At 53.3% G+C, this 13,453-nt stretch overlaps 1 protein-coding gene across 4 annotated transcripts in view; it reads right to left on the reverse strand.

Annotated features, from left to right (window-relative positions):
- Positions 1–678: 678 nt before the first annotated feature.
- Positions 679–13,453, reverse strand: part of ATP7B (ATPase copper transporting beta) — a 74,079-nt gene continuing 61,304 nt past the window's right edge. For all 4 annotated transcript variants that reach the window (XM_070380356.1, XM_070380354.1, XM_070380355.1 and 1 more), the window contains 8 exons: positions 12,751–12,933; positions 9,429–9,597; positions 7,671–7,814; positions 6,789–6,931; positions 5,230–5,433; positions 5,017–5,134; positions 3,607–3,709; positions 679–2,859 (listed from right to left, as the gene is read on the reverse strand). In XM_070380356.1, the coding sequence (XP_070236457.1) occupies positions 2,586–2,859; positions 3,607–3,709; positions 5,017–5,134; positions 5,230–5,433; positions 6,789–6,931; positions 7,671–7,814; positions 9,429–9,597; positions 12,751–12,933 (1,338 nt within the window). In that variant the 3' untranslated portion in view covers positions 679–2,585. The remainder of the gene's footprint in view (positions 2,860–3,606; positions 3,710–5,016; positions 5,135–5,229; positions 5,434–6,788; positions 6,932–7,670; positions 7,815–9,428; positions 9,598–12,750; positions 12,934–13,453) is intronic.

The raw sequence follows: 13,453 nt of genomic DNA on the forward strand, positions 1-13,453 counted from the left end.
AACCCACAACCGGTGTGTGTGAAGCTACTACTGTGTCAGTGACAACTGCACAACGTCTACTTCCCTCTTAAGGTGACCACACACCCGTTAGCCTGGGTAGTCCCAGTTTAGGCCAGTTTCCCTGGTGTAATTATTAGTAGCACCTCCTTTCACTCTTGAAAGTGTCCTGGTTTGGATGATGAATGACACCGTGGCTTCACCTCTAGGTATGGCTCACTCAGGACACCCCCACCCACCCCAGGATCTCTCCAGAGCCTTCCCAGCAGAGCGCTTTGTTCCAGACTTTTCTACCCCCCCCCACCTCACTCCTTCAGGCCCAAGGATCCCAAAACATCACCCTCCTGACGAAGATGTGTGCATCAGAGAACAGCCTTTTGTAGATAATCACCCTCAACCAGCATCTGATGGGGTAACGTAGTCCGTGTCTGAACCTGCGGCACTGACACTCTGAGGGAGTGCTTCCCTGAGCTCTCCCCACAGACCACAGAGGCAGGCACTGAGGGAGGGGCTTACACAGTGCTGGGATGGCCCAACATGGGGCTCTGGCCACCCCCCGCCCATCTCTGCCCCCAAAAAGGCACCAAGCAAAACCAGCACCTCAGTTCTCCCCAAAGATGGCGCCACACCAGCCCATACACACTTCCCTCTCACACAGAGCCGGGCACAGGCAGGTTTTTAAATGAATAAAAAAAATGAAATTTTATTCTAAATATAGCATGGAATGTTTTTGAAATAGGAATTCTTCTTTCCTGACCAAAAAAACGAACAACAACAAAACATTCCTGACACTTTTTGAACATCTAAAAGGTTATCTTCTGTACAATTATATAAATATCTCCATGTCCCTATACACATAACATTCAGGGTCCTAAAAGCTTTTTGAAAAATTGATTACAATTGGATTCTTTAGATGATTAGCCTCTTGGAGGGAAACAGGAAACATTCCCTGAGCAGCAGCTGGGAACAGAGAAAGGACACAACTGAGAACATAAGCAGGACAGGGCTGGGGAAGGAAGACTGGAAGCAAAACCACACCTCTACCCTGCACACGGATTTTAAAGGATAAGATGCTGCACAGACTCAATTATATGCAAATGGGAAGGAGCTATCTGAAGGCAATGTGACATGACCTAGCAGTCACATTTCAAGCCAGTTCAGTGAATACGTCACCTGGCAGCTTTGTTCTTCCAGGAACAAGGGACTTTTCCTTGTTGCTTCTTATCAAACAAAATATTGACGGTAGAGCCAAATTAAAGAAAAGACTTCAGGGCCCGTGGATGTGAATTCAGATTCCTGCTCTGGCATGCACACTGGCTGTGTGATCCTTGGTGGGATTTCTAGCCTCTCTGAGCCTGTTTCCCGCCTGTGAAATGTGGACAATATTCTATCTACTTCGCTAGTTCATTGTGAATATTAGAGGTAAGCGATAAAAAGTGCTTATATCCCCCTAAAAAATAACTGACAATAACTAACTAAAGTGTGTGTGATAAGGGCTTCCCCCTTGAAACTGAGAACAGACTCTACTCAGTCTAAGATTTGGCTAGTATTTGCAGACTCCCACAGGCTCTGCCAATCACCACCAAGCTCGGAGTCTACCATGGGCCCACTGCTGTTGCTCTGATTATCCTGCAACCATAAAGGTCACTGATGTTAGAAACAGTTCCCTTGGGAGTGGTGGGCACCCCCTTCCTAAGGCACCAGCTCCATGCGCAGGAGTTGAAGCTTGTGGAGGGCTGGGGTGTCCTCTTACTTGGGCTGCATGGCTCTGGGGAGCACAGACCTGAACCCCAGTCGCTGTGAGGCGACTGTCACACCACAGGCCATGCAACTGAAACCCTTGAAACCAGGCAAGCAGAATCTTGAGCCACGTGCCTCCCCCAGGACCCCACAGGAAGCCAAATTTCTCAAGCCTCAGGCTCTCAGACCCTCAGCCCAGCTAGGCAGCGACAGTCAGCAACCACACTGGATTGAGCGTGAGAAGCCGGGACTCTAGCGCGAAGCAGCTCGCGGGCAACCAAGACCTCTGGTCTCCGAGGAGAAGGGTGGCTCTCTGGTGGTCGTGTGGGCAGGGGTTCAGGCAGAAGCACAGGAGCCCCTTGGAGAGCAGCAGAGGGGAAGTGACGATATCAGCCCTGCCCTCAGATGACCGGGTGTCACACCCCCACCATCAAGGGCAGAGGAGGAAGAGAGGGCCCCAGCAGAAAACAAGGGGGCGCTTGAGGTACACGGTGGTCTCGGGTTCGCGATGCACGGGGGTGCTGTCAGAAACAGCCAGACCCCTAAGTTTTTATGAGCTCTGTGGAGGTGCGCAGCGAAGATGTTGGACCCGATAAGACTCGTCGTGTCACAAGTGCTAAGGCAGGGGATGCGAGGAGGGCTTGTCCCTCCTCTTCTTGAGGCCACAGCAAGGTGTCCGATGAGCCGAGCGTGAGCAAGCACGCCTTCTCCCGAGCCCATGGGACCCGGGGAATCGAGCCCCCCGGGTGCAGGGAAAGGGTGATCCAGAATATTCGCCCAGGCCTGGAGGGGCTCGGCCGCCTGCTGCTGCCGCTGCTGGCTGGGAGCCTCAGCCACGGGGGCGGCTTTCAGATGCCCTGCTCCTCGTCCCGGTCATTCAGGAGCAGAGACCACTTGTCGCCCCTGTCATCGGCCGCGCCACTGTGCCGGGACAGCTTGTCGGACTTGAGGGGGGACAGGGACACCTGGCTGACGTAGCTGACCTGGTCCCAGGCCGAGGCCCGCGGGGAGTCACGCCGGCGGTCGTCCATGCCGACGCGCACGCTGACCTGGGACGCGCTCAGAGGCTTCATGCTGCCGTGCGCCTGCGCCTCGTACCGCGCCAGGTCCGGCTTCCTGTAGCTGCAGGGCGGGGATCCAAGAGCGCCTGAGCCTGGACGCACAGCACCCCGCCCCCCCTTTTAATAAGCCCGATGAAGCCCCTTCATCGAGTCTTCTACTGACACGCAGTATCGAAGCCTCATGGGTTTTAAAGGAAAGGCCACTGAACTCCCAAGGCTCAGCTTTGCCTGATTTAGAAACTTCAATCCAGATGCCTGGTACATAGTATGGAGCATGCGTGCCAAGTTGCTTTAGTTGTGTCTGACTCTGCGACCCCAAGGACTGTAGCCCACCAGGCTCCCCAGTCCATGGGATTCTCCAGGCAAGAACACTGGAGAGGGTTGCCATGCCCTACTCCTGGGGATCTTCTCAACCCAGGGATCATACCCAGATCTCCTATGTCTCCTGCATTGGCAGGCGGTTCTTGACCATCAGAGCCACCTGGGAAGCCCCCTGGTACATAGTAGGCTGTTATTAACTCTTGTTAAATGAAAACATAAATAAGCATCTCTTGTATAAAAGAGAAAATGATAACAAACAGGATCCTATGACCAAATATTTACATAAACAGCCCTTGAGCAGGATAATTGGAACAAGCCACGCATGGTGACTGCTAAGCGGCAAACCACTGGCTCAAGGTGGAGGAATCATTTACATAAACACATGCTTGGCCACGCTCGGGGCCTCTGGCTGTGCCTGTGGCAGGTGTCTCCGGTGAGGGAGCGAGCCACACACCCGCCCCGGCCCAGGCCCGCCACGGGGACTCACCACTTGAGCTGCAGTGACGAGAGGACCACGGACACAGAGGAGGCCGCCATGGCCGCCGAGCCCATCCACGGCTGCAGCACAACGCCAATGGGTATGAAGACACCTGGCCGAGGGGAGGACGACACTCACGGCGTGGCCCAGGGCAGACAGCCAGGAGGGCCCAGCCTCACTGCCCACCTGATGCTGTCCTCCTCTGGGCAGCTCAGAAGCCTCCTGCTGGGTGCTGGCCACGGGCCCGTGGAGCTGAGACAGGCTGACTCAGAGCTGGGCGGTGGGGGCACCGTCGAAGGGACTGAGTCCCCAACCTGTCCAGACCTTCCTGGGACCATCCAGAGGTGGCATCACTGGTCTGGGGGAAGCTCCAGGGGACAGGGCACCTCAGGGACCCTTTGGGACAGCCATCCCGGGGCCCCTCGGAGGTGTGAGCATAGGGATAAGATGCCAATGACCACGGTCCCCATCTACATGGAAGGTCCTTCCTCGAGGATGTCAAAGCACTTGATAAGGGGTGATGAGACCAGGTTCTGAGATAGAGCCACAAGCATGGGAGGGGATGGGCTCCTGAGCCAGCTCTGGGGCAGGAAGTGCATCTACCAGAGCCAGGCTGTGGTGGAGACGCCGATCCACCGTGTGAGGCAGTGCTGACCACTCAGGCGCGACAGGGGCAGGTGCGGTGGGAAAGTCATGTTTCAGTATAGGTCTCGGGGCTTCCCTGGTGGCTCAGTGGTAAAGAACCTGCCAGCCAATGCAGGAGACATGGGCTTGATCCCTGATCTGGGAAGATCCCAATTGAAAAAAAAAAGAAAGAAAAGAAAAAAAAAGGTCTTGGCCCACATAGATGTTTTCCTTGCAGGAGGGTCTGGAACTTTTCCCTGTCTGGTGACACAAGATTCAGTGGGGGAGGGAGAGGTTAGGAAGCAGAAAACATCCATCACTTTCCATAACTATTCCTGAGTCAGGGTAAAACCTGGGCGGAATTAATTCTTAAGATAAAGTTCTAAAGCATTGGTCCCTGAGCCTAGCATGCAGCAGGTGCCCCATAACTGTTAAGAATGATGACTCTTCAGACTGTGTGTCTTAATAATGTTCTGGAAAACAAGGCCATGGTAAATAAGATCAAGCACCTTGGCCAGCTTTTCAGAGCGGCCTGAAGTGAATGGGGGCCTGGTTCCTCCCTGCAGTTTCTCATTCATCTTTCAAGCTCAGTTGTGTCCGACTCTTTGCGACTCCATGGACCATAGCATGCCAGGCCCCTCTGTCCATGGGGATTCTCCCAGCAAGAATACCGGAGTATTGACTGCCATGCCCTCTACCTTTAGATACTTACAAAGCAGAACATAAGCAAATTAACTCTTTCCAGAGGCTTCTGGCCGCAGCTGGGGTGGAGGGAACAGGGTGGTGAGGGCCTACCTGCCGCGACGGGGATCCCGATCAGGTTGTAGATCAGCGCCAGCACCAGGTTGAGCCGTATTCTCCAGACGGTCCTCCTGGAGAGGTGAATGCTGGCCACCACATCGAGCAGGTCATTCTGTGGGAGAGGACCACAGATGAGTGGTGGGTGGGGTGGGTGGGAGACCCATGACCCATGGGACAACAGGGACGGGGAGCCGCAGCCAAGCTCACCCTGATGAGGACGACGTCGGCCGCCTCGATGGCCACGTCAGTGCCCGTGCCGATGGCAATGCCCACGTCAGCCTGTGCCAGGGCTGGGGAGTCGTTCACGCCGTCACCCACCATGGCCACTCTCTTCCCCTGGTTCTGTAGCTCCTGGACCTTGGCCACCTTGTGAGAAGGCAGCACCTCCGCAAAGACTTTGTTGATGCCGACCTGGAAGGAAAGGGAAACAGCACTCGATAAAGAAGTAAGTACGCAATAACATCCGGTGTTGCCAGGGGGCAGCAGCAGGAGCAGAAACCCAGGAGCCACCCCACCCTACCCCACAGCAAGCCCTGCAGATTCCGGGGCACACAGCAAACAAGCACCCCCCACTCCCATCCCAGTGCCACCCCCACACCCCACCTTCCCAGTGCTCCTCTCCACATGCTGACCCGGTGACCTCTCCAAAGCAGCCGTCATTGGCACCTGCGGGTGGTGCCATGCTTCCTGCTTGGTCCTGCAAAGGGCTCTTCTCTTTCCCCAGCCTTGACCACCCCTGACTCAGGCCTCCCCTCCCCTGGAAGGTGTCCCTGTCTGCCAGGCTGAGGGTTAGGCTGGCAGCCCCCTGTACACAGTTTACACTCGCCTCTGGGTCACCCTCCCGACAGAACTGTGAGCTCCCGGGGGGCCATGCTCTCAATGCAGCTTAGTGAGTGCTTGCTGAATGCCCGAATGAGCTTTAACCAGGGAAAGTGGGTACTCTTAGAAGGACGGCTAAGACAGGTGCCACTGCTCCCCTCTAAGAACCAAGTCATTTTCAAAAGCAGACAGCTTTACCCACATTTCCCAAAGGGCTGGTATATAACTGCCAGGAGTCTGCACTGGAGCTGTCCCCACACAGCGGGCCAGGCAGGCAGGCAGTCATGCTGCCCTTGTGGTGCAAACTCAGAGCCAAGCACAGAGGGAGACCTGCTGGGACCCAGGAGCCAGCTGGTGTGGTGTGAGAAGAGCTGGGCGGCAAAACACTCCCTTAACATAAAGGCTGCAAGAGTGTTTATCGCAGCCCTAAAGCCGTGGTCTTTCTTCCTCACTGCAGAGTCTGGGAAGTAGAGAACACCATAACTGCTTCTCTGGGACTGCAGCGGGCCGTGCAGAAATGATAGCACCCAGGCTCCAGCGGATGTGGCCTTTGGGGCAGCAGCAAGGTGGTCCCCTGTGGGCTCGGAGCAGATCAGAGCACGTGGAGAGGAAAGCCCCGACGGAGAGAAAAGACCAGAGCAAAGCTGAGTGCTCCATGCACTGCTGCTGTTGTTGCTGAGTCGCTTAGTCGTGTGACCGACTCTTATGGCTCTATGGACTGTATCTCGCCAGGCTCCTCTGTCCATGGGATTCTCCAGGCAAGAATACTGGAGTGGGTTGCCATTTCCTTCTCCAGGGGACCTTCCCAACCCAAGGATCGAAGCTGCATCTTCTGCACTGGCAGGCCGACTCTCTACCACTGAGTCACCTTTCCTCCAACTGTTTCTGCCAGCTTAAAATCGCCTGTAATTTCCGAGCTGGGAGACACGCCAGCCCCTGGGCCGCACCTGGGTGGCGATGGCCCTGGCTGTCTTGCGGTTGTCCCCGGTGATGAGCACCACGTCCACGCCCATGCTCTTCAGCGTGTGCACGGCCAGGGCGGCCTCCTGCTTGACTGAGTCCGCAATGGCGATCATACCGCACAGCACACCTGCCAGAGACACCGTGGGTGAGCACGTGCCAGAGCCTGGGCAGCTGAGGAGCAAGGAAGACTCGGCAGCCAGGAACAGTGTCCCTAACACCATGTCACAGGCCAAAACAAAACGCCAGATCATACAACAGGATGCACAGTTTTGAATTTGCTTTTTAAACTTATATACATGTCCAGATGCACACAAAAGTCTGGAAGGACTATCAGAGAGTTGACAGAGGCTCCCTGAGGGGTGGGATAATGAGGGATATTCCATTTTTTCCCAAGTTCTTAGAATTTTCCACATTGTCTGTAAGGAACATCTATTGCTTTGTGGAGTGCCTGACTCATAATAACTCAGTAACTGTTAGCTGTTAAAACATGAGATATACAACAAATGCTCCTTAAAAAGTGACAAATGTCCAAACAGCTAGGAAATCCATCCCTCCTTTCTGTCTCTTCCTACAGAAAACACTTGTGTAGAGTTTTGTTTTTAATGACTCTAGAGACTGACACAGGAAGGTGTGCGAGAGCTGAGGCGTGATGGAGAAACGAGAGTGAATGTGTATAAGAGGCATTTTTAATTGAGTCAATTCCAGCTCTTGAGCTGAGGGGGCAGTGGGTTTAAAGGACTCGGGAGAAGGAGAAAATAGAACTAAAAATAACAGAGAGGAACTTTTTTTTTTTAAAGGAAGCCTCGATTTCTGCCTGACGTCTCCAGCTTCCCTCAAGAGCAGAGGGCAGGGGAGGGGGGCGGTACCATCGATGGCCACCAGGATGGCCGTCTGGCCCTTCGTCTCGTGGTCGGTCATGGCGTCTCGGACGTCGCTGGTAACGGTCAGGCCGTTGCGCCTCATCCATTCCCGGTTTCCGATCAGCACAGAGAAGGTCTGCGTGGCAGCATCTGCTCGAAAGAGGGTGCAGTTATTCCCACAGAGCCCAAGGTCACCGCGCTATGCTATGCTCTGCTAAGTCGCTTCAGTCATGTCTGATTCTGTGCGACCCCATAGACGGCAGCCCACCAGGCTCCCCCGTCCCTGGGATTCTCCAGGCAAGAACACTGGAGTGGGTTGCCATTTCCTTCTCCAATGGGTGAAAGAGAAAAGTGAAAGTGAAGTTGCTCAGTCATGTCCGACTCTTAGCGACCCCATGGACTGCAGCCTACCAGGCTCCTCTGTCCATAGATTTTCCAGGCAAGAGTACTGGAGTGGGGTGCCATTGCCACGGGATCCTTCTCGTAGCAAAATGTCCACTTGGTGGTTCTGGAAAAACCACAACCTGGAAAGCGCCTCTCGACACCAGCATTGAAGGACAGGGGGGAAACCAATTAGCATGCAGAACCGTGGTGTGAATTAAGGTGTGTGAAGGTGTTACAAACACATTAAATACCACGCAGTGTACCTACTGGCCTTTAGAGGTATCTGCTGCCGTTTCTACAGGGATTAGAGCAGTTAATTATGTGTTCGGCACCAAAAGCAAGAATTGACTAGACTCCTCTCTGGCTCAGTACAGATGATGCAAGGTGAACCAGCCAACCAGCAGCCCATGTGTGTGAAACACTGTGAGGCTCACCTCCTAAAAGGCCAGGCGAGCCCTGCACCTGTCACTTCAACTCAGACGACACTGACAGGCAGGTCCCTGGAAGGCAGAGGAAAGGTCATCAGGGGCTCTAAATGGCTAGAAGGTGGTTAACAATAAAATCTAAATCAAGATTTAACTACTAATATACTTAAAAGCAAAAACTCAACCTGGGTTTTTTTGGTTGGAGGCTTTGGTTCCACTCTTATGTTGATGGCTAGCAAGCCACTCTTTAAATAACCAAGGCCATTATTCAAAAAGCAGCTGCCCCTCCAGTGTCCGCTCTTCCTTAGGCAGACCATTTCCACCCTCTGTCCCTGACTGCTGCTACCTTTGTAAATATATCACATCCCATCAGAGCCAACCACGTGGCAGTTTCCTGGTTAGCAAGAACAAAAGGACTCCCATTGGTCTACCCTGTAGCTGATGAGAAGCAAGACTGGCCTGGGATAAGAAAGAGGAGACTTGAGATTAGGGGGCAGGTAAGCAAACTCCAACTCCTTGGAAAAGACCCTGATGCTGGGAAAGATTGAAGGCAGGAGGAGAAGGGGATGACAGAGGATGAGATGGTTGGATGGTATCACTGACTCAAAGGACATGAGTTTGAGCAAGCTCAGGGAGAGATGGTGAAGGACAGGGAGGCTGGCGTGCTGCGGTCCATGGGGTCGCAGAGTTGGACATGACTGAGCGACTGAACAACAACAAAAAGCAAACTCTGTGAATTTTAAGTCATACGCCACTTTTGTCTGCCATTAGCATCAAGCCACATCAGAGGACATGAGAGAAGCTGCAGGCTGCCCTGGGAGGCAGATGGGCAGCACACTGGGCCCTAGCCAACCCTCTCACAGGCAGGAACCTCGGGGTGAGCCTGGCGTGGCGCCCTCTGTGGTTGGACCCAACCCCCGGCAGACGGAGCGGTGGAGACCGAAACCAAGGATACCTGTTTCTGTGGGGTCGCTGCCGACTCTATTCAGGTGAGTGGTCAGTGGGCCTTGCAGGCGCTCGCCTTGGGCGAGGATGCTCTCCACGCTGCTGACTTTGCAGCTGATTCCACAGCCGGGCACTGCCTGGAAGTCCGTGCAGCACCCCAGGGTCTCCGTGCCGAGTTCCTGGGGGGCGCGGGGAGAGGAAGCAGAGAACAGGGGTGAGTTGAGAGGGAGTCAGGTCAGGGGTGGGATGAGGGCAGCGGGGAGAGCAGCAGCTGCTGGAAATTAAGGGAGGGACGGTGGGAGAACTTCCCAGAAAGGCAGAGAGAGAGACTCGAGCCAGCAGCTCTTTTTCTCTCATCTGACACAGATGCTTAAAACAGCCTTCACTCTGGCCACCTGATGTGAAGAGCCGACTCACTGGAAGAGAGCCTGATGCTGGGAAGACTGAAGGCAGGATAAGAAGGGGATGACAGAGGATGAGATGGTTGGATGGCATCACTGACCCAATGGACATGACTTGAGCAAGCTCCAGGAGTTGGTGATGGACAGGGGAGCCTGGCATGCTGCAGTCCATGGGGTTGCAAAGAGTTAGACACAACTGAGTGACTGAACAACAAATTCTCTCCTAGAGTCTGGATGCCTGGCATCCTGGACAAGATGTGGTCCAGAAAGGAGAAAGGCCGTGCACATCAAACACTTTCAATTAAAGGCTGGGGGTGGTGCGGGGAGCGAGCTCCGTCCCTGGCAAAGGTCATGAAGAAGGAGGCTTGGCATACGCAAAGGCGGGATCAAGCCTCAGGAGTCTCCCTGGAAATTCTCGAGCAATCTACCCCCAAAACCAGAGTCTGCCTACTTTCTGCTTTGTGCTTTCAGCTACACCTCTGACTTTACGGGGGGCTGTCCCCCACTACCTCTCTCTGAAAAAAGAGTTAGCTTACAGCTCCAGTTAATAATTCTTGGGTGTGACAGTGTTTCAGCCTACAAACTCCTTTGGAAGTCCTCTAGCCTGCCTGAATAGGTTTTTTCCGGCAACATGTGATTGTTCAGAGCCTCCCAACTTTGAGAGGCAGGAGATGTTCTAAACTGTCTAAACACAGATTCCTTTGAGTAGTTAAAAGATTGATTAGAAATTGTATTGGTGAAGGGTTTTTCACTTGTTGGGCCAATGTTTGCTGCTAAGTCTCCATATCCCTTACCTACTGTGTCCTTGGCGGTGTATTGATTGATATAATGGGTGTATAGAAATGTAAGCAGTTGCCTCAATGTTTGTAATCTTGGACCCTTGAGTTAATCTTTTTCTTGATTGAGCCCACCTCACCTTTGCCCTATAGGAATGCAACTTTCTCCAATGCTTTTTGGAGGCTGGCGCCTGACTTTAGAATAATCACCTTTAGAGAAAAATAAGTTTCTTAAAATGTTAACAGGCTTCCTGGCCAGAAGATGATGTAAATCACCTAAACTTTTGCATATGATAAGTTTGAAAGCCTGACTTCGATAAGGATCAGGAACTGCTGTCTTCGCATGCCTCTACCCCTTCCCCCATTATCCTCTATGCACAACTTAAGGTATAAAACTGCTTTGGAAAATAAAGTATGTCCTTTTGTTCACCGGAATTTGGTCTCCCCATGTCATTCTTTCTTTCACCTTCTGGCTGAATTTTTCCTCTGAGGCGGGGAAGCTTGTCAAGCCTACTAATTTTGCCTGGGCTTCTAAGATCCGACTGGGGAGGCCTTAGTGTCTCCTCTCCTTCGGGAGAACGGGAGGACGCCTGCGGCCTTCGTAGGTGACATTAATTCCCTGCTTTGGAATTTTATTCAGCCTCTTTTCTCCACTAAATTTCCTCACTGAGCTATCCTCATTCTATTACTCTTTATATCCTTAATTAACATTTAATTAAGCAATTGTCTCCTGATCTTCGCCTATGCCGTCTCTCCTTCGAATACCCTGGATCAGCCAGGGCTGGTCCCCGGCAGGGTGGCAAGGCTGAAGGTGCCAAAGTGGGGGAAGATTTTATTTTTGTGCTGAAAATAATTTCATAAAAACTACAGAATAGGTAAGTGGTAACTAACTCTTCTGAGGTAACTGCCCATGTACAGACCCTGGGGGGAAGGGGCAATGTGGCAGGAGAAAGGACCTGGGCTTATTCGGCTAACAGAACAGAAGGGATGCCTGGGGCGAGCTGAATCTTTCCTGAAACATCAGGAGATTGAGAGGGGAAACAGCCGAGCCCCACACAAAGGATGCAGCACGAGAGTTCTGGAAGACTCCCTGTCCAGCAAGAGTTGTCAGCTTTTCCTCAAAGCATCATGTCACCCTTCGACATTTACTGGTGATTGTACTGTCCAGACAGTTTACACGTTGTTCAGGGCGATATTCCAGCACATCCCTGGGGCCTCCGTGTTCAGATTGAAAACAGAGAACGCTCACCTGGCCCTTTCGTCTGGAGAGATCAGGGTGATGGCTTGCCACTGACTGTGCCAAAAACCCACAGGCCTCTGGTCACTTCTGCTGCTTCACCTCCATCCCAGGCGTCCCCTGTGGAGTGGACTTCTCCTGCTCTCGCCCCAACACCCCATCCATTTTTGTATCCCTTTGCACGAAATGCTCATAAAGGACTGAATCCGTATATCTGTCTTCCTCACTCGACCCTCAGCTCCCAGCAGGCAGAGTTTGCATCTTATTAATTAATTCTTACTGTCCTGAGCTCAGATGGTCAGGGAATGCCTAATGAATGGCCCCGCACACTGAACTGCTTTGTGATCATCTGGAAACATGACAGGGGACCTGCCGCTGTGAGCTGCGTGTACCTCCCCGTCACTAGCCTCACTCCTCTTGTCTTTACTCTTTAAAATTAAGTAACTCTCGCCAGGTGGGTGGAAAGTTGATCTGTGAACTTAGTTCCCGCTTCTCCGTTCCTTGGCCACTTCAGTTTGTGCTGTGTTGAGCTTGGCTTTGGTTTCGGTTTCAGTTTCGTTTGTTCGTCCCTGCTCAGTCACTGACTCTGCGACCCCATGGACTGTAGCCCACCAGGCTCCTCTGTCCATGGGATTCTCCAGGCAAGACTAGTGCAGTGGGTTGCCATTCCCTTCTTCAGGGGATCTTCCCAAGGATTGAACCTGCGTCTCTTGGATGGCAGGCAGATTCTTTACCATCTGAGCCAATCTCTTTAAGCACACATGCCAAGGCCCCCTGCCAGAAGCAGCTGGCTTGGGGGGCCAAGGGCAGCGAGGAAGAAAGGCGTGTGTGGAGGAAGGAGCTTCGAGTCTTTCGGGGCAGCTGGTGGGAGCGGGGAGCCGGGGGGAGCGAGGGCCCAGCTACGCCCAGTCCACCTACCTCTTTACAGTATCTGGTGACTGCCACGCCCAGGGGGTGCTCGCTGCTGGCCTCTGCAGTCCCCACCACAGCGAGCACCTTCCGCAGGGGCAGCGTGGCCATGTCCACGAGCAGGAGGACCCGTGAGACTTTGGGGACCCCGTGGGTAATGGTGCCGGTTTTGTCGAACATCACGGTCTTTATCTGCCAGAAACAACCCCATTTCAGTGACCAAACACAAATGGGGCTCTCAGAGCCCTCACAAGCTCAAGGCAGAACTTCTTCTGACCCACCCCAAGCAGGTAACAACACTCCTTCACGCCCCATGTAACAGAATCCTCTATGCCCATCCCAAGGGTTAACCTCTCCTGCTGCAAAAACTTAGCTCCCTCTCTGCCCAGTTCTCAAAAAACTCCACAGGAGCTTTCACTCTGATTAACGGGAAGCGGTATGGTCCACCCCAGACAGTAACATTGTGCAGACCTCTCCTGGTGTCATGTCAGGAGGGCAACCCTGGGGGCCTGCCCTTTTCCCTGTCCACCCTGTCTGCCAGGCCAAGCACAGTTTTCTCTGGCCTGCGTCAGTGCAAAAGCCTCCAGCTCCACGTTCAAGAAAGGAAGGGCATGTTCCCTGGCCATAATTACAAGTAACCACAGAGCCAGCCTGAGGGCCCGTCCCCCTCGGTCAGCAGCAGCCTTGCACTGGTCTCTACGGGTCTGGGCTT

Source organism: Bos mutus, chromosome 12, assembly GCF_027580195.1.
Source record: "Bos mutus isolate GX-2022 chromosome 12, NWIPB_WYAK_1.1, whole genome shotgun sequence".
In the NCBI taxonomy this organism is placed as follows: Eukaryota; Metazoa; Chordata; class Mammalia; order Artiodactyla; family Bovidae; genus Bos; species Bos mutus.